Below are 22,034 nucleotides of genomic sequence, written 5' to 3'. Positions count from 1 at the left end.
GTCCCCAGCCTCTGCAGCACAGGTTAGATCCCTGGCCTGCCAGGGGGCACCCCACATGGCGAAAAGGGCCTCTCCTGTCTTGCCTGCTTTTCCCATCAGCAGTGTATTTGGGTTGGCCTGCCTGTTCTGCTCCCTACTCTGTCTCTGGTGAGTCCTCTCACCCCCTGCATCTCTGGCCTGTACCCCAGCTCTTGTATGCATAAATAAATAAATCTTTAAAAAATAATAATAAGGTTAAGGGGAAAAAAAAGATAACTAAAAGCATAAGAAAAGTTACGTTTACAGGTCAAATCGATTAAAAATCACAAACACTATTGAAGATTTATAAATATATCCCAAAATGATGAGAACCTTGTTCTATTGAGAGTTTAAAGTTTGTTTTGATTAGACTACTTACTCACAGGTAGTATCTAGCTCTGCATTTGTCAACACTAGTCTCCATCAATTAGCATTATAACATCCAGCCAAGCTCTGGAGATAGCCTTCTCCACTTAACGACTGTGTCACCATGCCTCTGTTATCAGTGCAGGCTACCAACTGGATAATTGGAGGACTTGTGCTATATTCCTGTGACATTGCAGTTGACACTGCCAATCTCAACATATCACTTAAACAAATCAGTCTAAATGATGTCAATAATCTGTTACAAGGGTAATACAGTTAATGTTTGAATAAAGAAGCACATGTTATAACTTTACCAGCCCAAATTTTTGATAAATTTGATAACAGCATTTTAATAAAATTGCCTCCCTTTGTAATTGTAAGAGTGAAATCCCCCACTACTCTGGGTTCTTCTCAAGTTGAAGGGGAGGGGGGAGAATTAACATCAGACAGTTCAGTAGGAGAAAAACACCAAATTTAAAAACATGTACGGAGAATTTACGTGGCTAAAATTTCCAGACTAAATCAGACAAACAGAGTTTGCATTCTGAATTAAGGATGGTATAGGGAATCTGTGCAATAGGAGAGTGGAAGGGGTCTCTCAAGAAGAGGAGAGGGTGACACCAAAATAAAATCTGAATCCCCAGATGTTTGCCCTGCCTTAAAATTGGTTTACCTCATAAAAAATACTATTCCTGGAAATGACCTTAAATCTGAGTAATCTTCACTCTTTAAGGTGATTTTAACCAGAAGGGTCATTTTGTTGATAGAATTGTTTTATTTCTCCAACATGTAAAATGTTGCAAAAATGCCCTACATTTTACACTGCTTTAACATATATCATAGGAATATGGTTGCTGAAACATAAATTTAAGACTATATTAGTGTGTTGAGAGTTAAAACTCTCTAAGGAGAGGCAGAATTGGGTCATGAAGAAGTCAGTGGATTCTGGAATTTTCTACTTATTTTATAATAGCTATACATCTTCCATGGAGTTTAAGTTCCCCACCAGTTAGTATGACCCTCATTCCATTTAAAATCATTAACAAGTGTCAAGCACTAGAGAAGCAGTACCATGAAGGTGCTGTGAGAAGAAACAAGCACTTGGAAGTATCCATATTCTCAGAATAAAGCAGTGGGATGGGATTCACAATACTCTTCATTTCTGGATCCATACAGACTGCCTATATGTATTCACACAATTTACTTTATATAAGTGACTATTCCGTATGTATAAGATTAACTATACTTTTCATTGTTTAAAGCTTACTGAGAAAATATAAGTGAACAAATATTGATATACTAGGAAACAGTTTAGATTAGAAGAGTCAATAAAGAAATTTATGTTGTTTAAAGGATTGGGAATGACAGATAAAGACATTTCCAGATGTCATATTCATCTGATGTATTCCTTGACTTTAAAGTCGGGTAAGGAGAGGGAGGGGGAGAAAAATCTGAAACAGCATACTGTGAAAAGTTAGATGATTTAATCAAAATCATGCAGCTAGTATGTTGTAGAAATAAACTCTAGCCTTTTACCCAGCAGAGGAAGAACAAGAGGTACTTCAGGAATGATGAGGTCAGGAGAAGCTTTATTACTCATGCATGAGGTCCCAGACCTGGGTAGTCCCATAAGGTCTGAGCACCGGTTTAAAGACCAAGGGTTCCTTTTATACACAACTGTGTCCATATCTGTTACATAGATAACATCGTTTTTTTCAGCAGGCACAATCATTTGTGGCAAAGTCCCCAGGGAAGGGGGGCAAGCCAAGGGGAGGAAAGATGCAGGCATTTGGGAATGGCCTTGGAGAGACAGACCAGCTGGTTGTCTGCCCGACCTTGTAGATAAGAGTGCTGAGGCCCTGGCCATGAATCTTGGAAGGCGAGGAGCTGTAAGTAAGCAAACTTGTTAATTATGCCTGTGATGTAGTTTTGCAGAGTGTAGGGTCCTTGGGTTCACTCTGGGAAAGGTGTCAACAGAGCTCCCGTTTCACCAGTTTCCCAGGTGGGTTTCTCTATGAGACAGAGATGTTAGCTATATTTAAAGAGCAGGTTTATTAGGAAAGGGAAAGGGACAAGTTTGCTGAGAGAGGCCTGCATGGTTGCAAGCGGGCGGTCTTGAGGAGAGCGGCCTCCACTGAGGGAGGTCAGTGAAGAGAAGTCCCTACATGGGACAGGTCATGGGCAGCCAGAAAGCCACTGCCCTGCAGAGGGAGTGAGTTGGTGGAAAGAGAAATCTGCATAGTCACCGGTAGGCAGTGGGAGTGCTGCCCGGAGCCTGTGCAGAGACTGCACTGATACAGTCCTTTTCTCTTTGGGAGGGGTCACTCCTCCGTGGAGCGGTCTGCTTGTTGCTGATGTTGGGTAACAGGCAAAACTAGAAAGGGACCAGAGATTCCAGGGTGGGCCCAGTCTCCATATCTTTCCTCTCAGGCCTGTGCTCCACACCCTATAGCATCTGATCCTACTTAGGTCTCCTGCCTTGTGATAAGGCACTGGTGTCTAAAAGTCCAACCTCCACAGCTGGGTTGTCATGTTATTCCCCTCGACCCCCATCTCCTTGTGTGAGTCAGGTTTTAGTCCTGGGAGGCCTCCTTTCCAGTTTTTCTATTCTCGTCCTCCATCATTCCCACTGACCATATCCGGCCCAAAATCTTTTGGGGAATTGAAGGGAAGAGGTCCATTTTCTGTAGCTGCTTCCTGCGGAGTGGGACATAGAGCTGGCCCTACCTACAGGGGCCTTGGATATGGTCTCCCTAACACTAGTCCCTGAGCTATCTATTGTTGCTGGTTCTGGAAGGAGGCAAGGGGTGGGACATCTGGAGTCCAAGGGGCAAGGCATATGGACAGTCTGTTCCTCTTGTATGGGTCAGCTGTTTTTGCTTGAACGAGGAGTTTAAACTTGAAGAGCTCCTTCTAGGTTCGAAGAAACAAATTTGATTAGGAGATTTTGTATGTTAAGGTTTTAAGAGGAGAGTGAGAGTGGCTAAGGGCCCTCAGTAACATGTACAGTCATTTGGGGCTAGCCATTGAGTATTAGGTTTATTAACAAGATGAGCAGCAGTAAAATAGCTAGCAAGTTCTGGGCTTGTGACAAAGGGAATAAATTTTAGCAGGGAAACAACCCATTTTTAGAGTGTTGTTAGACTAGAAAGATTGTCAGTGAGATAATTGCTCCTAGCAGAGGAGCTGTTTTAAATCCCATGTGTCCCTTGTTAGGGCAACACCCACCAGGGGAGCCCTGAGGTGCTGGAGTAAGGTATATAGCCTCGGACTCAGAGGGAGGGTTGGTTTGCTGTGTGTGTAGAGTAGCAAGCCCAGTGAAAACTACTAGGTTTTTAGTTTTGTTAGGGACACTGTTGTGAGCATGATCACTGTGAGGCTAGTCAGAATCTTAGGAAAGTTGGGTGAGCTTTAAAGTTAAGTTAGTGAGGACCACAGTCCACCTTTCTAAATGTTAAGATTTTACCCGAGTATGATGACTTCATGGTTTTATATCTTCTGATTTTGAGGCAGAGTGGTATTAGAAAGACGGTGTTAGACCATTTTCGGGCTCCAGGATGAGGACAATTCCAAGTGTTCAGGTGCACCAGTCATGAAAAGGGGAGTCTGTAGGAGACAGTTTTTAAAGATATTAAAAGCCACTTTTAAAAGCTGGTGTAGCTGACTTTGGGGTCTAAGGCTAGTTTTGGGGTTTTTTTGCCATTATCTGCACAGGCTGACTAATAATCTCCTCGCCCTGTCTTGTATTAGGATCAAGGTTTGTGAACTTGCAAATGGTTATTACTAATAGCCCTGGATTTTGTCTCTGCAGCCTGCACCTGCTGTCAGAAGAAGACTGGCTAATGAAGGAGACTGCTAAAATGCTTGTGCTTTTCTGGGTCTAGATTAGCATACCTTTTCATAGCCTCAGCAAATCCGGTCTGAAATAATGTTGCATTTTTTGGCTTTTGAGTAACTTTTCAACCCTTTTATAATTGACTGGCTTATTAGGTTTTAATATTCTGACACAGCCTTCCTTCCCAGCCAGAGAAAAGAGAATGGCAGGGGCAGATAGCAAGTCCAGACCTGGGGACGCTCAGGTCTAGGGGAGTCCCTCAATGTGAGGATGCCCACAAAAATAGGAGTACTCCGCGTGGGGGTATGCCTAGGGCTACCTCCACTCTCTGGGGATATGCCCATGGCTACCCCCATTCTGACAGGTTCAACCTCTCTTTCAGGCACTCATCCGTGGATGGGGTCTGTTCACTCCATTCCCGCGGACTCTCTGGGTTGTCTCTTAAACCGTAGAAAGGAATTAGGCCTCCTTAAGGATTTAAGAAAAAAGACCTTAATCCATTATTGTAATTCAGCCTAGCCTCTTTACAAGCTACAAGGCCAAGAGACATGGCCGATTAATGGATCCTTGAACTATACCACCCTTCTACAATTAGATTTGTTTTGTAGAAACAATGATAAATGGATTGAGGTCCCATATGTGTTGGCCTTCATGGCTCTACAACAGGACTCAAATTTAAACAAAGCTTGTCAGATATGTCTGGCCAAACCTGACTCCTTAGGCCCGAAAAGGGAGAATTGTATAGATATCCTAGATGATCCTTTACTTGCCAGACCTCATCCATCCACAAATCCTGAGCCTCCAATTAACTCTGAATCCCAGGCACCCTTATCCTCCATCATTCACCCCCTGACCAGAATCTCTGGGGGTATACCCGTGGCTGCCCTCACACTATCCCTGGGGGTACGCCCATGGTTGTGTTACAGGGCAGCCCTGATACAAAACGGGTTGCTGACTGTGGGTCCTCATCCACGCGCTTAAAAGGACTTATCAATACTCCACTGCAGGCACACATGAAAGGTTAATAAAAGGTTTATTTACAAGGGAAGGGCAAAGGAGGAAATGTACAACTCAAGGAGAAAAGTGGGAGATAAAGTCTTAAATGCATCCTACCTGATCTGCTGATCTGGAATCCCAAATGGCACTCTGAGAGCTAGCCGAGAGCCAGGAGCCGTGAAGCCAGGAGGCAAGCGAGAGAGCGAGCGACCCCAAGGCCCACGTGTTTGGTTTTTATACCCAACCTGGCTGCTTAACTCCACCCTCAGGTCCCAGCCACCTTCCCTTTGGTGGTGACGGGATTTGTCTTTCCCAATGTCCTGATGGCTTTGGTCTGGAGTGGGGATGGAGTCCACAAAGCCTGCATGGAATTAGCTCAGGACATCCTTTCCCCCTAACAATTGCACCCACTCTCTCTGGGGCTGCCCCCACTCTTTCAGGCAATTTTGAGACTCTGGTCTTACTAACAGGCTATGTAGGATGTTTCATTGGGTGAAAGACAAGGTAAGAGATCTGTTGCCTCTCTTGTCCTCATGGTCTGTAAATAAGGTGTTCTTTTTTCTTAAGGAAACTGGTTCCCTGCCTGGTTTGGGACAAACAGAAACTTAAAACAATCCTAGGTTTTTTCCTGCTTATCTTTAAAATTGTTGTCCTCACTTCTAGGTCTGAGCTCCACTCCTTATAGCATTGATCCTGCTTGGGTCTCAGGCCTTGTGATAAGGCACTGGTGCCTAAGGGTCCGACCTCTACAGCTGGGTTAATGGTCAAGTTATTCCTCTCCACCCCCACCTCCTTGTGTGAGTCAGGCTTTAGTCTTGTGAGGCCTCCTTTCCAGTCTTGCTATTTTGTTCCTCCATCACCTGCATTGGAATGTTCATTGCACCTGGGCTGGAAGTTCTGCTGGAATCTATTATATTCATTTGCTCAATAATATATTTTCTCATCAGCAAATAGCAAAACCAGACTCAAATGCAAGTCAGTGTGTTTGCTTGTTCTATTAAGCCACCGAGCCAGAATAGTGATTTAACAAAAGATAAAAGACTGAATGCATATATTTTTATGTGCTCATTTTTTTTTTCACAACTTCAAAACTTTTAAAGTTTCCTTGTGTAGATAGTGGTGGTGTTCTGAAGTGAGAAAGCTACAGGAAGATGGACTATCTACATCTGAAGATGATTTGGAAGAATGATCCATTAAGAACAATCAATAAAATGAATTATAAAGGAGACATAGGGCCTCCCTGGTGGCACAAGGGGTTAAGCACCGCACTATGAGGAAATCCGCAGCCTCTGCAGCACGAGTTCGATCCCTGGCCAGCCAGAGAGACACCCACATGGTGCAGCAGACCTCTCCTGTATTGCTCGCTGCTCCCCTCAGCAGTGTATTTCAGTCAGCCTGCATGTTCTGTTCCCCACTTTGTCTCGGGTGAATCCTCTCACCCACTCCCTGTCCCCCCACCCCACATCTCTGGCCTATACCCCAGCTCTTCTATGCATAAATAAATCTTTTTTAAAAAAAAGTAAGAGTCATAAAAAGACTATAAGAATAAATAATCCAGATAAGAAATAGAAGAGCCAGGATTATAACCATGATGGGAAAAATACAAGAGGAGAGATGAATTGAGGAAGAATTCTCCAAACATGGATGAGACTCTCATGTTGAGAGTCTGGTATATAAGTAAATGTAAAAATAGATGTCCAGAAAAAAATCTAGAAATGCAAGTTTGATCTAGACAAGCGGACATACCTGAAACAGAGACTTCAGAGTTATCGACCTAAAGGTAGAACTCACAAACTCAGGAGGGTGAAAGGGGCAGCACCAAGATCATGAGCTACAATTAGAAGATAAAGAGAAAGCACTTCTTTTATTAATGCTTTTATTAATGCTGAAAAAAACTAATTGAGTCAAAACCATTTTCATATTAGGAATATATAAGCTCTATAACAAGTGACTATACAATGAAGAAATGATTTACATTGATCTGATATATTTTCTCAGCTCAAAATCATGTTTTTAATTTTTATTAACTTAATATTTTCATGTTTTAGTTGAATGTGCTGCAGGGGGCCTTGATAGCCCAGCCAGATAAATTGCTGGAAAATGAAAGAGCCTCAAACCCTGGGGCTGAAGATTTATAAAGAGCCTCACACCGGGTGGCTGAAGATCCATTGTTCCCCACACCTTGGGGCCCAAGATTAATCTGCAAACATCCCTTTTATTTATTTTTTTGTTCTTGGTTATAAAAAGCAAAACTTCTTGGATAAGTACATTGGGCATTAAGTTATACGAATACTGTAAGTAATAGGCACGAAGAATTAACTTTAAAAATTAAACACTAAATTGGCCTAACATGGGAAATAATTTGTTGAACATGAACATGACTGATAAGTGGCCCAGGGGAGCCATAAATTTTTCTTTTACCTTTTCTAGGAGTTTCTTAAAGAAGCCCTTTTAATGATTCATGAAGCTGATTGTGTTAAGTCTTTAGGCAGAAAGGTCCTGTTAATTGATAACCAGAAAACAGGAAAGCGGCTGGTCTTCAGCTGGAGACCATATAGACAGTAGAGTCTTTTGATGTTTTGACTTTAGAGGATAGGAATGCAATGATGATTATCAACTCTTAGGTGATTGATGAAGCTGAAATAATGAGTTCTAGTATAAGGTTAAGGTTTCTTTTATCTAATAACCTGAAAGCTCACCTTTTTTCTGAGAGCACATAGAAGCCAGATGTCCATGGGAAAGGAATGTACCGATTGTCCCTGCTTTGTTTCTATGTATATGTTGATATAATGTCACTGCTTGCCTTAATATATAAATAAAGACCCGCTGAGACTCTCAGCTCTGGAGATACTTGCACCAGACTGAGTCTGTGTCTCCTAGTTTCCCTCAACCCCCATATTGCCGACGCCATCCCATCCTTCTGAACCCCTGACACCCAGTTTGTCGGAGGTGGCCTCCGGCCATGTGCTACATGAAGTAGTCATGTGTTGATTCTGATGAAACCCTCACTTCTTGGACTTTCCTCTATCCCCAGCAGGTCTCATTTTCATAATCCTAGTGAAACACAGACTTGCACAAGCTTCAAAATAAATATACTATTTTAAAGACAAACCTATAATAGAGCACATAATAAAATCAAATTGTCATCTTCTACCAGCAATCTATTACCTACTCAATATTAATCATAAGTTATAGTGTTCCCTATAAAAAATGTCCTTGCTTAAATAAGAAATGTAGTGAATAAAAAACATGCTTGCTTTGTATATTCCCTTTTAAGGAAATCCTATATTTTGTGTGTTGCTTTTGTATATTCTTTGGTTCTGTTACCTGAATATTTTGGCGAAGTTCAACTTAACTGAGCATGACAGGCCTCTGTAATCCATCAGCTTGTGAAGATTTTAATAACTGACCCTCCCCCATAAAATCAATGTAAATAAAATAATTTCCTTATGCCCATATAGAGATCCAATGCTATCTTATATCTTTGGCTTGATCTCCTCTGCCAACAGTAGTTGCAACACAGGCCCACCTATAATGTCAAGAGGATACTTGATCACTGCATTTCTCATTCTTCTCGCCAATTTGAATGCTTGAAATACAAAAAAAAATAACTCTCCAACAGTCACAAAAAAAAAAAAAAACTATGTTAGTTTTTTTCCAGACAAAATAATGATTTTTCTAGAATCAGAAATAGATGTTCTTTCAAGCATCTTTAACTGTCCTGGAGATAAGTCTAGAAAAGAGCGTGTTATTTCTCTTCATATAAAATAAATTTTTGGATAAATCTCAGGGAGAATCAAATAATCGTTAAACATATGAAAAGCCAAGAATCTATAGTATATTACTAGAGAGCAAGCTGTTGAAGGCACAAACCGTATATTTTATATTTTAAACCAAATTCAAGTGGTCTCTCTGACCCATGAATCTCTGTGTATAGGACTTTTGTAATATGCTGCCTGATGGGATAAAAACCGGAGAAAGAAACCATGAAGATCTCAGATCCTAAGTAGTCCTGGCTCGTAGAATACAACTGATGTGATTCTTCCACAGGGAAGTTTAGTTTTATGGCTTTCCTAGAAGATATGACAAACACAACTCCAGGACAAAACTGACTAAATTGCAGACAAACAGGAGAAATGAGCTGGGGGCTCAGCTCACAGCGTCGATGTGTGTCTATAAATAGACACAGCTGGGCCTGGCAGCTTTTCTCCGAGACTGTTTAATTTTATTTTTGCTGTTAGGTGTCCAAATTCTTATGTCTGAAACCGCGCCTGTCACGCCTCCTGCTCCTCCCACGGGAAAAACGCCAATAAAAAAGAAAAAAGCCCGCAAACCCGCTGGTGGCAGCGAGAGAGCACAACGACGCTGGTGGCCGCGGCCTACGACGTGGAGAACAGCCGCATCAAGCTCGGCCTCAAGAGCCTGGTGAGCAAGGGCACCCTGGTGCAGACCAAGGGCACCGGCGCCTCGGGCTCCTTCAAGCTCAACAAGAAGGCGGCCGCCGGGGACGCCAAGCCCAAGAAGGCGGGCGCGGCCAAACCCAAGAAGGCTGCTAGAACCCAAAGACCCGAGTAAGTATCCAAAAAGACCCCGAAGGAGGCAAGGAAGCCTGAGGCGGCGACAAGCCGAAAAAGGGGAAAGCAGCGAAACCAAAGGCGGGTAAAAGTTCATACAAAGCCCACACCCCTAGGCCAAGGCAGCCGTGGCGAAAAAGTCCTCCAGAAAGAAAGTGAAACCCACCCAGCTAATCTTACAAAGGAATTTGCATCACATAGCGGCAAAGGGAGCACTAAGAATGGGAGTGGGTTAATATTTAACAGTTCAGCAGTCTTTCACGGAAAAAGTAGTTGGCTCTGAAAAGAGCCTTTAGGTTTTTGCTGTTACTCGGAAAGGCACCTTAAGCGCGCTCCCCGCGGATGCGGCGCGCCAGCTGGATGTCCTTGGGCATGATGGTGACGCGCTTGGCGTGGATGGCGCACAGGTTGGTGTCCTCGAACAGCCCCACCAGGTAGGCCTCGCACGCCTCCTGCAGCGCCATCACGGCCGAGCTCTGGAAGCGCAGGTCGGTCTTGAAGTCCTGCGCGATCTCGCGCACCAGCCGCTGGAACGGCAGCTTGCGGATCAGCAGCTCGGTGGACTTCTGGTAGCGGCGGATCTCGCGCAGCGCCACGGTGCCCGGCCGGTAGCGGTGGGGCTTCTTCACGCCGCCCGTGGCCGGCGCGCTCTTGCGGGCCGCCTTGGTGGCCAGCTGCTTGCGGGGCGCCTTGCCGCCGGTGGACTTGCGAGCGGTCTGCTTGGTGCGAGCCATGCTTACCTTCCTTGGAGCAGTTAACGGATGGAAAAATGAAAATCCGCCAACACTGTCAGTATATATAAAGAGAGTCCCGTTCTGATTGGACAGGGCATCTGTTCATCTACGGCTCGCAATGCAGACATTGGTAGCGACTTTCACTTCCCGATCACATGAGTCTTCAGTGAATTTAGCCCCAAAATTAACATCTCCCTGCAACCCACCCGCTTAATTGCTAGGTTTATAAAGCTTTCTTGCCTCTACTTTCTTTAAGGGCATTATTACAATGCCCTTTGATTTTCCTTAACTGAATGAATTCAAATAATTACAATGATAGCGCTAGTAAATAAAAAATTTAAATATTAGCGCCCAAAGCTTTCTGTTGATTTTTTTTTTAAAAAAGCGCGGGCTAAATGTGATTGGCTAAGAGATAGTTTTATGCTTACGCAACCTTAGGAAGGCTCATTTCAACTCCTTTTGTTCTCGGCATAAACCCAGACGTTTTACGTTAAGACATCCTACATGCATCGTGACCATTATCTGAATTCCCCACATATTTAGTGTTCAATAGCTAACATCCTCAGATAAAAGCACACCACTCTATTGCAATTCCAAGCGGAGTTTGTGTGAAAACAACCGTAAGCAATACCTACCCTTGAAAAAGGTATAAGATTATTACGTTCATCAGGGTATCTGCTGAATCCTGCTTTAAGGTCTTTTTCAACAATTACAGGCAATGTATTATTGTAATCCTAGCTAGAATTGATAGGACTCAGGTAATTTTTTTTTAAATGATTGGTTTTAGTTTTAATGACCTTGGGATGCAAAATAACCCCTTTCAAGAAATATTTTAAGTGTGTGACTTAACTGCTCTCTAGGTCAAACTAGATTTCCACCTTCAGTGGCCTAACTAGTATTCCCACTCTCTCTCTCTGATAAATCAAGTCTGAGACCCAGGTACACTTAAATATTAAATTGGTCAGAAACTTCTGACACTAACTCTGGTGGTATTAATTAGCATAAAAAATGAAAAGGAGTATCACTCCCATTTCATCTTGCACAAACTAATAACACTAAAATGCAAGCCCTTTTCATGAATGTGTGGGTGGCTCTGAAAAGAGCCTTTGGGTAATAATATTAAATGCTAAGATTCTCCCAATTTCCGATTTACTTCCCCTTGGCCTTGTGGTGGCTCTCGGTCTTCTTGGGCAGCAGCACAGCCTGGATGTTGGGCAGGACGCCGCCCTGCGCGATCGTCACCTTGCCCAGCAGCTTGTTGAGCTCCTCGTCGTTGCGGATGGCCAGCTGCAGGTGGCGCGGGATGATGCGCGTCTTCTTGTTGTCGCGCGCCGCGTTGCCCGCCAGCTCCAGGATCTCGGCTGTCAGGTACTCCAGCACCGCGGCCAGGTACACCGGCGCGCCGGCGCCCACGCGCTCCGCGTAGTTGCCCTTGCGGAGCAGGCGGTGCACGCGGCCCACGGGGAACTGCAGTCCGGCCCGCGACGAGCGCGTCTTGGCCTTGGCGCGCGCCTTGCCGCCCTGCTTGCCGCGTCCGGACATTTCAAAGACAACTAAGAAAGAGTAGAAAAGAGAGAGAAACACCAACACACAGGTCTACGTACAAAACGAGAGGTAATTATACTTGCAAGCAGCATTGTAAATCCCGCTGTTTGATTGGCTAATATAATCTTTGCTATTTCAACCAATTACAAAGTAGAACTAGAATCACATAATTTGCATAACGCCTTTCAACGAGAGACACCTCATCCAATGAAAGCCCGAGATCTTTAACATCCACTTTGCGTAGGAGCTCTACAAATATATGTACGCAGAGACCAAATCTTGTACCATTTCTTCCTTGCTGTGCAGCTCGTCTTGTGTTCGTGATGCCTGAGCCGGCCAAGTCCGCGCCCGCGCCCAAGAAGGGCTCCAAGAAGGCGGTGACCAAGGCGCAGAAGAAGGACGGCAAGAAGCGCAAGCGCAGCCGCAAGGAGAGCTACTCGGTGTACGTGTACAAGGTGCTGAAGCAGGTGCACCCCGACACGGGCATCTCGTCCAAGGCCATGGGCATCATGAACTCGTTCGTCAACGACATCTTCGAGCGCATCGCGGGCGAGGCGTCCCGCCTGGCGCACTACAACAAGCGCTCGACCATCACGTCGCGGGAGATCCAGACGGCCGTGCGCCTGCTGCTGCCCGGGGAGCTGGCCAAGCACGCCGTGTCCGAGGGCACCAAGGCCGTCACCAAGTACACCAGCTCCAAGTGAGCGCGCTCCTCTTTCCAGCTTAGACAACCCCAAAGGCTCTTTTCAGAGCCACTTTCTTTTTCATCTGGAGAGTCTGTAATGCAGTTTATTGCTTGTTTTAGTTCTGGAATTGTGTCTAGACAACGGCATTTAGTTCATTATGGAGCGAACAGGGTAATATGCTCAGTAGATTTATTTTTTTAAGATATTTGACGATCTTTGCATTTTGTAAAGTAAGCAGATTGGTGTTCAAATCCAGAATTATATTACAATTAACTTGCAGGGGCCATCAGCCACGTAGCAAATGATTCTAATCCCAGCTTTATTTTGGTTGCTGGGATTCCATTCCTGAAGCTTTACACCCTAGTCTTCTGAGTTGACCCATTCCCAAGTTCTTACTTGAAAGTATATAGTTTATTTGCTTTTGTTTAGCATCACTTCTCGAGTAGTCATGTCAGGTAATTCTTACTGGGAATTTAGTTTGAGAGCAGCATATTAGTCTGTGATGGAGACCTCCCTCCCTAGCAAGCCTTTTGTGCTGATTTGGGACTAAGTGGAAACTGGGTAAGATGGCTTGCCAGTAAAAGAAATGTACCTTATGCTGAGTGAGGCATTCTGTGTGGATCACTCTCTGAAGTGTTTAGAAATCTATAAATGTGGTTTATAGAAATCTTTGTGTAAGCAGCGCTAGAAGACCTTGGCTGAAGTCAGTTCTGCCAAGTAAAAAACTTTGCTTTTCATATTCTTTTGCTTACAAAATGGGAGTGTTAAAATCAACTCAACCTTTACACATCTGTGAAAGTGCATTAATTGCTATAAAAATAAACATCGAGGAATTTACAATTCATGAAGTTACGATGCTCTGAGGTATATTTTCCCAATAGTCCTATATTTACAAATAATTAGTGCAAACTTGAAATATTAAAGCAGTAATATACACAAGTAGAGGAAGGTTGGTCTATGAAATTAGACTTTTTCTCCTGTTAAAACAAGATACCCTAGATATTGTTTTTTTAAGTAAATTGCTGTTAAAATAAGAGCAATTTCAAAATTTCATGAGGCCAGAATTACAAAGAATTTACATGTATAATAATTTTTTGTAATACACCTTTAAATTTAAAATGTATATAACAGAAAATCATCAGGAACTTAGTGGCTTAAAATAAGACATAATTTTATATTCTGGAGCTTGTGGTTTTGACAAGAATCTCACTGAGGGCCTGCCTAGTGGCCTAGGGGTTAAGTCACAGTCTATCACTGCTATTGCCTGAGTTGGATACCAGGCCTGGGAGGCAACCCACAATATAGAGCAGCAGACCTGTCTTTTGCCTGTTCCTCCCCTGAGCAGTATTTCAGTACTTGTTCTGCTCCCCACTGTCTCTGGCGAATCCTTTTCCACTCATCACGCCCCCACCTACACCACAGTACTTCCACGCAAAACAACAAAAACCTCATTGATGGAAAATCAAAAGTAGTGGATATATTTCCTTGCCTTTTTCAGCTACTGGAAACCCTTACCTCTTTGGCTGGGGGCCCTTTTCCTTGACTTTCAAAGCTAGCAATTTCAAGCCAAATCCTGAGGCTGCCTTCTTTCCTCTTGTTTCTGTGTTGTGTCTTCTTGCATTGTTAAGGTCCCATGTGTTCACACTGGATTTGTTCTGAAATTCAAGGTAGTCTCCCTATTTTTAAGTCAACTGACTGGCATCTTTAATGTCATCTGCAAACTTAATTGCCCTAGTTGTATAGCCAAACATTCCCAGTGATTTGAGGTGAACATAAGGGTGGCATTAACTCTATCTAAGGGTGGCACAGTATTTTCAGAGCATGATCAAAAACTACATACTTTTTCTCTGGGAAGTGGAAAAGCATATGGACACATCATTTGCACATTATTTCAAGGAGCCCATGTACTACCCTGACAGGTTTATGGACCTTGGTTAGATACATGAGACTACAGAAATAAAGTTAGATATTTATATCAATGCATATACTCATATATGTAAGTATCTGGTATTTTAGGTTTTACACTTACATTTTCACGATGATGCTTTTGTTCTTTACATATTTTTGTTTCAATATTTGTATATTTATGTTGTCTGTGCATGTGCTTGCATGCATTTTGGTGTTGTGTAGGAGGTTTCTATTCATAAAAAAAAATTACACAAGACTACAGAAAACAGTATTCACACCTAGTTTGAAATCCTAAATACATGCTCTATATTTTTTCATTATTCCACACAGGACACCATTCATGACATTTTATAACCTAAAGTAGCTTAATAATTATAGGAACAAAAGAGTGAAATTTCAGTGTGTTTGCTTGAGTACACAAAATAGGACCCGGGGTGACATGATTATTTTTCTTTAAAATTTTTTTTTTGGTGATGAAATATTTAAATACAATACTTGAAACTCTACTGGAAAATAAAAATTTAAAGGAAGATAACAATTTTAAAGAAGCAACATAGCTTAAGGGTGTGTTTCCTGGACTTCCAATATCACGTATCACTATTTTGCCAGTGATCTAACCTTTGATAAGTTAAGTCTTGTGAAGTTCTTAATAAAATTAAATGCCTCCATTTTGGAGTCAAGTGTTCAGTTTTCAAGCACTTTTATTGTCCAATTCCTTAGTATTTACATCAGTTATAAGCAATTGATCTTAATGGATATTTAAAATATGGTAATGAAAAAGTTAACTATCTTATAAAGAAACCATTAAAGCAATACTGCAAACTCCCTTCAGTTACTTCAGAACAGTTAAGTGAAACTTCAATGTCATCATTTTGGCCAGCCTTGTAGCCAAAGTGGGCGACAGCAAGAAATAGCCATAATGAAGGTATTTTGCTTTCAGTGAAAGGCCTGCATTTTTGGTGCGGTGTATTACCACCCACCTCCCATTTTAATATTCACTGGAGAAGCAAAAAAATCTGTCACTCGGCAATTACACCCAAGTCATTACAACTCTTCAAAGAAAAAGGAAGTGGCTCTGAAAAGAGCCTTTGGGGTTGTCTAAGCTGGAAAGAGGAGCGCGCTCACTTGGAGCTGGTGTACTTGGTGACGGCCTTGGTGCCCTCGGACACGGCGTGCTTGGCCAGCTCCCCGGGCAGCAGCAGGCGCACGGCCGTCTGGATCTCCCGCGACGTGATGGTCGAGCGCTTGTTGTAGTGCGCCAGGCGGGACGCCTCGCCCGCGATGCGCTCGAAGATGTCGTTGACGAACGAGTTCATGATGCCCATGGCCTTGGACGAGATGCCCGTGTCGGGGTGCACCTGCTTCAGCACCTTGTACACGTACACCGAGTAGCTCTCCTTGCGGCTGCGCTTGCGCTTCTTGCCGTCCTTCTTCTGCGCCTTGGTCACCGCCTTCTTGGAGCCCTTCTTGGGCGCGGGCGCGGACTTGGCCGGCTCAGGCATACCGAAACAGACACTCCCCACAAAAGAAACCAAATTCAGTAATGTCGCTGTACGTTTAGAGCGTCCCTTTTTATAGGCGATGTATGCAAATAAGGTGTTTGCGACTATTCACCCCTGATTTGACAATGCATTACTGACGCACATATGTAAATTACATTGCATCACATCTCATTTTTTATTGGTTGGCTAGTCAAACGATTTCAGCCAATCGCAACTCTTATTTTACACTCCCACCCAGCACTATAACTAGCATCTTACAGCTGCTTTTCGACTATTTCTGTTTAGATTTTTTTGTGACTCTTCTACTTTTGCTATCATCATGTCTGGGCGCGGCAAGCAGGGCGGCAAGGCGCGCGCTAAGGCTAAGACGCGCTCCTCCCGGGCCGGGCTGCAGTTCCCCGTGGGCCGCGTGCACCGCCTGCTGCGCAAGGGCAACTACTCCGAGCGGGTGGGCGCCGGCGCGCCGGTGTACCTGGCCGCGGTGCTGGAGTACCTGACGGCCGAGATCCTGGAGCTGGCGGGCAACGCGGCGCGCGACAACAAGAAGACGCGCATCATCCCGCGCCACCTGCAGCTGGCCATCCGCAACGACGAGGAGCTCAACAAGCTGCTGGGCAAGGTGACGATCGCGCAGGGCGGCGTCCTGCCCAACATCCAGGCCGTGCTGCTGCCCAAGAAGACCGAGAGCCACCACAAGGCCAAGGGCAAGTAAGACTGAGAACTTCAAACTTCTGGAAATCAACGGCTCTTTTCAGAGCCACCCACTTTTCTCTCGAAAGTGCTGGAATGCTGGATGTGACAGACTTAGGGTAACTGAAAATCTTGCTTCGTGTTTTAAAAGTTACATAGACTAGTGAAAATTGTAGTTATTGCTACAAGATGGTTTAAGAATTTGCTCGTTTTTCTCACAATCTTAGGAAAACTTGGGACCCTTTGCACCAAAAAAACGGTAAGGAATGTGAATATTGTGTCATGACAAATCATAACTGGTCTTACGTAAATATCAGAATGATAAGGTCATGTTAACAGGTTTTGGGTATATGAGTACAGATGTATATACATAATTATATGTTATGTACTTAAGCTTGCTGTCAAATTAAAATTATGACAATGAAAAGGGGAAGCTGATAAAACATCTCAGAGCGGGCTTTTCAAATTTTATCAGTTACAGCAATCAGTCTATTGATTTCAGAACAAAGTACACTAAATGAAAGAGCTTCTAAGGACTACAGTTATAACAAATGGCTTCAAAGATTAGGGAGATCTGTGTTTTCCAATCTAATCGGTAGGCCACACTCAACTGAAAATATACCACTGTGACATAATTCCTACTGCAGAAAATTGAGCTGCAATAGCAGGAAAGCTCGCTTTCCTTTTCCCTGCTTTATATGAGCCTATAAGTTCTGTGCTAGAGACTGCTGCAGGCTTAGTCCAGTGTGGCATCAGAGGACTGTACATAACAGCCCATTCCCACATTTTGCCACCCTAAAAGTTTTTCTGTCATTCCACTACAAATTCATTGTTCTCTATTGAAAATGCTAGAAAAACTGGAGTTCTCAGTACTTTGTGCATTACTGCTTCCTACTTCTCTTGCCCTGTATATTAAAATATGCATGGTAATGAAATGTTTGTCTTACTAACCTCTCTTTTGTGACAGAGGCCCCAGCTGAGAACCCAGAAAGATTAAGGGAAAATTTGTCTCCCTTGTTAAAAGAAGGAAGAATGAAATAAAAGAACACATTTAGAGCAAAAAGAGCTGTCTTGTGACACAATAATATAACCTTTAGGTTACCTGTTCAACTAAACATAATTTTTACAAACATAATTCAACTAAACATAATTCCTAGTGGAAATAGTCATTGAAATCATTAATAACTTAAAAGATAACATGTAAATTCACAGACACTACTCCCTAATAACCAAACAAAAGTAAATCTCTCAAAATAATTATACAGTACATAGGCAGGTTTTTTAAACCAGGCTCTGATGTGACAATGAAAATGCAGTCCATTCTTTCACTATAATTGAATAACTGCACATTTCCAAACAGGTTTCAGAGCTGCAGCCACCAGAGTCCTTCCCTTGTTCTCAATGAGTCTGTGCAAGATGAAAAATTTGCCCTTCCTGTTTGCTCTTTCTGTAACCACATTCCTTCATACAAGAAAAAACAACACTAAGCTAAAAATTTAGGACTAACTGGTAACACTGAATTGCACCCTCTATTCCATTCTTATGATTTAACTGTTTACTGACTTCATCTGTATCCTAGGAACTCGGAAAATTGTGTTGCATACCTAATAAATTTCTCCGTGTCCCCCTGGGATTGACAGTGGCATCTAAAGAAAAATGTGATTGCAGAGGAAACACCTTGCTGTGTAAGTCTAACACCTTGACTCCTATCTCCTAGTCTGCCCAGCACCTCCTCAACATGCAAATGTAAAGCCCTGACTTCCCTCACATTCCTTAGACACTTATAAAGTGCTAGCACTCCCACCATTCCAGGAATCAGTTCTTTTGAGGAGGGTGCCTACCCATCCTTCCAACCCCCTCCATCAGCATCACAAATAAAACTCCATGTAATGACAATTCTCATGTTTCAGAGTTTGGATTTTTGGGCTTGAGTGAAAGATTTGGTTTGGTCATTTAAATTTCCACCTTCTTGTATTGTGGTTACCGATGATTTCTCAGGGCAAAGACAGGGAAAGGACCACCATCACCTCTCCTGGAATGCTTACTTCCATTCTAATCAGCAACATGACATCCATTTACCTTATTTAACGAAGGTAAAACCATGATTCAGGAAATACAGACAATATATACTAAATACCATAAAGATCAATGAATGGGGGGAAAGGTAAGATGCTAAGTGAGGGTCAAATAAGGAATTAGAATATTTACAATTTAACAAAGAAATGTTAGTAATGATAAATTACATTAAAACAAAATGATTGATGCCCAAGAAGTCATAAATCTTTGGTATTATTTGTACAGCATTCAACAAAACTTTTCTACCTCACTACCAAATAAAAATGTACAAGAGATGGAAGATAAGGATAGAAAAATTGGAAAAGAGGTACACAGTATCAGAAACTTGGCTCACACAATGCCAAGAGCTGGGGTGGGGGTAGAAGGGATTAACAAAGCTATTAACCAAGCTATAGAAAATAAGTTCTCCAAAACCTAGATCACAAAGCACAAGACCCAAGCAGGTATCACACTGCTGTAGGCATTATAAGGGACACAGACCTGAAGTGAAGATATGGAGACTTAGGGCCATTGTAAAAATCTGGCCTCCTTCAAATTCTACATATTTTATTCGAAGTCAATGACAAACATCTTCATGAAGGAGTGAGCCCCTCCCAAACAGAAGACTATATCAGCGCAATCTCTGAACTGGCAGGGGACAGCAATGCCCTTCTTCCCTCCTGTGCCTATGCAGGTGCTTCTTTTTGCCAACTTTGTGTCCCTCCGCAGAGCAGCAGCCTTCCTGCCTGCCCAAGATCTGTACCATGCCTGTCTTCCCTGCATTGACCTCCCTCAGCAGGGGCAGGGTCCTCCCAAGGCTGCATGCCTGCAATCATGCAGGTGTCTCTATTAGCAAAGGTGTCCCTTTCAGGGCAGCTCTTTGTACCTGTTTGTGCCTACTCAAGTGTCCTTTATTCTTCTCTCTCCTTTGTAATAAACCTACCCTTTTTTTAACACCTCTGTGACTTGGAGAAACTTGCCTAGGAATTCGCCAGTGTTGCTGAAAGGGGAGTTCTGATGAAACCTTTCCCAGAGTGAACCGAAGGGCCCCACTCTACGAACCCAGAAAATACGACATAACAATTGTCCTCACTAAATTTGGCACCGTATATAAAGAGCAAGATATAAAATGATCAGAAAGTGGACATTCCCAAAATCATTCTGACATTGAACCTTGTATGATATTGTACGTTCATAAATAATATTAAAAAGAAAAGAAAGTTGCACCATCCCGAGTATAGGATTAAACCAGAGTAAAAGGCAGCAATAATTTGGGTCAAAGGCCAATTACAACGCGTCATGCACAAGCATGCGCAGACACATCCATCATAGAACAATGATGCCAAACCAGCAGGACAAACACCGCCCAGGCAAATCGACCAATCAACGCTAGCAAACTTTTCACCAATCAGAACTGAACACAGTGAAACCCTTATTTGCATATGCGGACCTGAATGTGAACTAGGCTCGCTTTTGTGCTTACCGTTGCTAACGTGGGACTGTTCCCCGAACTGGAGTTCTAAAGCTTCTTCAAACATTATCACGCAGGAGTAGCAAGTGCACTCGGGTTTTCATGGTTTTATGAACCTTTTTATCTTTCTTACTTCCAAGTCTCACGTAGTTTTTCCTCACACTGAATCCTTACTAGGGAAAGGCAGAATTTGCAAAATAAGATTCCATGAAACTTCATGGTGTAACTGCTCGATATTCTCAATTTAATCAATTTCTTTGTATTTTTTATTCTGTCTAGACTACAAAGTAATCAGACTTGAAAGAGAACAGTGGTCATTTTTATTCTGTCTAGACTCCAAAGAACAGGAGTGAAATTTAATGATATTCATGTTTAAATGCATTAGTTTACTTAAGCCCTCTCTTATCCACCTGATCTGTTTGTTTTTTTTTTAATCCAGGTTATTACAGTGTTTCCAACTGGAGTGCAGTTTCAGTACCTAGGTTGCCTTGAAATAGAATTGAAGTCCATCATTTTCCAAGCTACATGAGAGCAACGTTTGATAGACCAAGAAACAGGAAAGGAAGAAACCTGGAACAGTGCTGCTTATGGAAAATGCAACCCACGTATGTAGTTTATTTGTAGTAGCCACACTACAGGATGGTGGGGAGGTACAATTATTTTACTAATACTGTATGTAGCCCAAATATCTCAATTTCTTAAACATGTCAAAACAGTAGATACTAATGTAATATTTTATATTTCCCTCATCAGCTTAAAACTTACAAATTGGATGCATATTTTATTCAGTGATGGGCATGGCTGGTCAAATATAAGGCGTAAGTTAAAATGTAATCATGAAAATTTACTCCTCATCTCTTAAAACAAAGATTTGCAAAGTACAACCCGTACTTTATGAAAAGAACTGACCAAAGTCCAAACTGAAATATACCAGTGTGAGAAATTCAAGAATAGGGAAGAATCAATTGGTGGGACATGAAGATGGGACTTCCTTAGTGATTGGCGGTCCTCAGTATGTTGGACACCTGACTTTAAATTTAAATGTTTATTTTTGAAACATCTCCTGATCTCAAGATCAACTTTCCGTTTCACAGATTAAAAAAAAAAAAAGTGAAAATGAGGCAGCCTGTCACCAAAAGTTCCTGAGCATCAGAAGGCGATATATATATATGTGTGTGAAGGGCCCAACCAGGGACGCATTCATCCCATCCACTTTATTATCACTACTTTATTTTGTTGAAAAATGAACAAAAATTCTTCTCTTAAGAGAAACCACAGAACAGATAGGCCTTGTAGAGATCAGGCAATGAATACAAGCTTATGTGTAAGAATACTAATAATTCAAACATGGGCGAAAGATGTTAGCTTGAGCGGTACACTTATTTCAATGTCTAGAAATTCGAAAAGAATGTTTAATGTGTCTATTTGAGGGCCTCTTATTGAATACAGGTACTAAAAAAGAGTTCTTTTCCTGGCTGTCCCCCGCCTCCCATATGCATACAAGCTGGTATTCGTGGGCGGGGAGTGTTCCGCTACCAGCTAGCCCCGCCCCCTCACCCAATTTGTAGTTCTCAAAAAGGTCCGCAAGGCGGATTTAAATATCAGTATCGCTTCGCTGTTACTGGACCATTGTTTCTGTGATTTTCTGTTCACC

The 22,034-nt window shown here is 42.7% G+C and overlaps 5 protein-coding genes across 5 annotated transcripts; 2 read left to right on the top strand and 3 right to left on the bottom strand.

Moving 5' to 3' along the window:
- Nucleotides 1-10,112: 10,112 nt before the first annotated feature.
- LOC311167151 (histone H3.1) lies at nucleotides 10,113-10,527 on the bottom strand (the record flags this gene model as incomplete). Its single annotated transcript, XM_084227983.1, has 1 exon — nucleotides 10,113-10,527. Exon 1 carries the CDS (start codon nucleotides 10,521-10,523, stop codon nucleotides 10,113-10,115), a length of 411 nt encoding a protein of 136 aa, XP_084084109.1. The 5' UTR covers nucleotides 10,524-10,527.
- Nucleotides 10,528-11,542: 1,015 nt separating this feature from the next.
- Nucleotides 11,543-12,065, bottom strand: LOC311167155 (histone H2A type 1; the record flags this gene model as incomplete). The annotated part of the gene is made up of 1 exon (XM_084227987.1): nucleotides 11,543-12,065. The coding sequence occupies one exon, from the start codon at nucleotides 12,063-12,065 to the stop codon at nucleotides 11,673-11,675; it is 393 nt and encodes a 130-aa protein (XP_084084113.1). The 3' UTR covers nucleotides 11,543-11,672.
- A 314-nt stretch (nucleotides 12,066-12,379) lies between these two features.
- Nucleotides 12,380-12,772, top strand: LOC311167157 (histone H2B type 1-C/E/F/G/I; the record flags this gene model as incomplete). The annotated part of the gene is made up of 1 exon (XM_084227989.1): nucleotides 12,380-12,772. Exon 1 carries the CDS (start codon nucleotides 12,392-12,394, stop codon nucleotides 12,770-12,772), a length of 381 nt encoding a protein of 126 aa, XP_084084115.1. The 5' UTR covers nucleotides 12,380-12,391.
- Nucleotides 12,773-15,783: 3,011 nt separating this feature from the next.
- On the bottom strand, nucleotides 15,784-16,166 carry LOC311167161 (histone H2B type 1-C/E/F/G/I; the record flags this gene model as incomplete). Its single annotated transcript, XM_084227993.1, has 1 exon — nucleotides 15,784-16,166. The coding sequence occupies exon 1, from the start codon at nucleotides 16,162-16,164 to the stop codon at nucleotides 15,784-15,786; it is 381 nt and encodes a 126-aa protein (XP_084084119.1). The 5' UTR covers nucleotides 16,165-16,166.
- Nucleotides 16,167-16,483: 317 nt separating this feature from the next.
- On the top strand, nucleotides 16,484-16,876 carry LOC311167156 (histone H2A type 1-D; the record flags this gene model as incomplete). The annotated part of the gene is made up of 1 exon (XM_084227988.1): nucleotides 16,484-16,876. The coding sequence occupies one exon, from the start codon at nucleotides 16,484-16,486 to the stop codon at nucleotides 16,874-16,876; it is 393 nt and encodes a 130-aa protein (XP_084084114.1).
- Between the last annotated feature and the right edge of the window lie 5,158 nt (nucleotides 16,877-22,034).

Source organism: Talpa europaea (assembly GCF_964194135.1).
Source record: "Talpa europaea genome assembly, chromosome: 2".
Lineage (NCBI taxonomy): Eukaryota > Metazoa > Chordata > Mammalia > Eulipotyphla > Talpidae > Talpa > Talpa europaea.
This window is presented reverse-complemented; position numbering and strand designations above follow the sequence as displayed.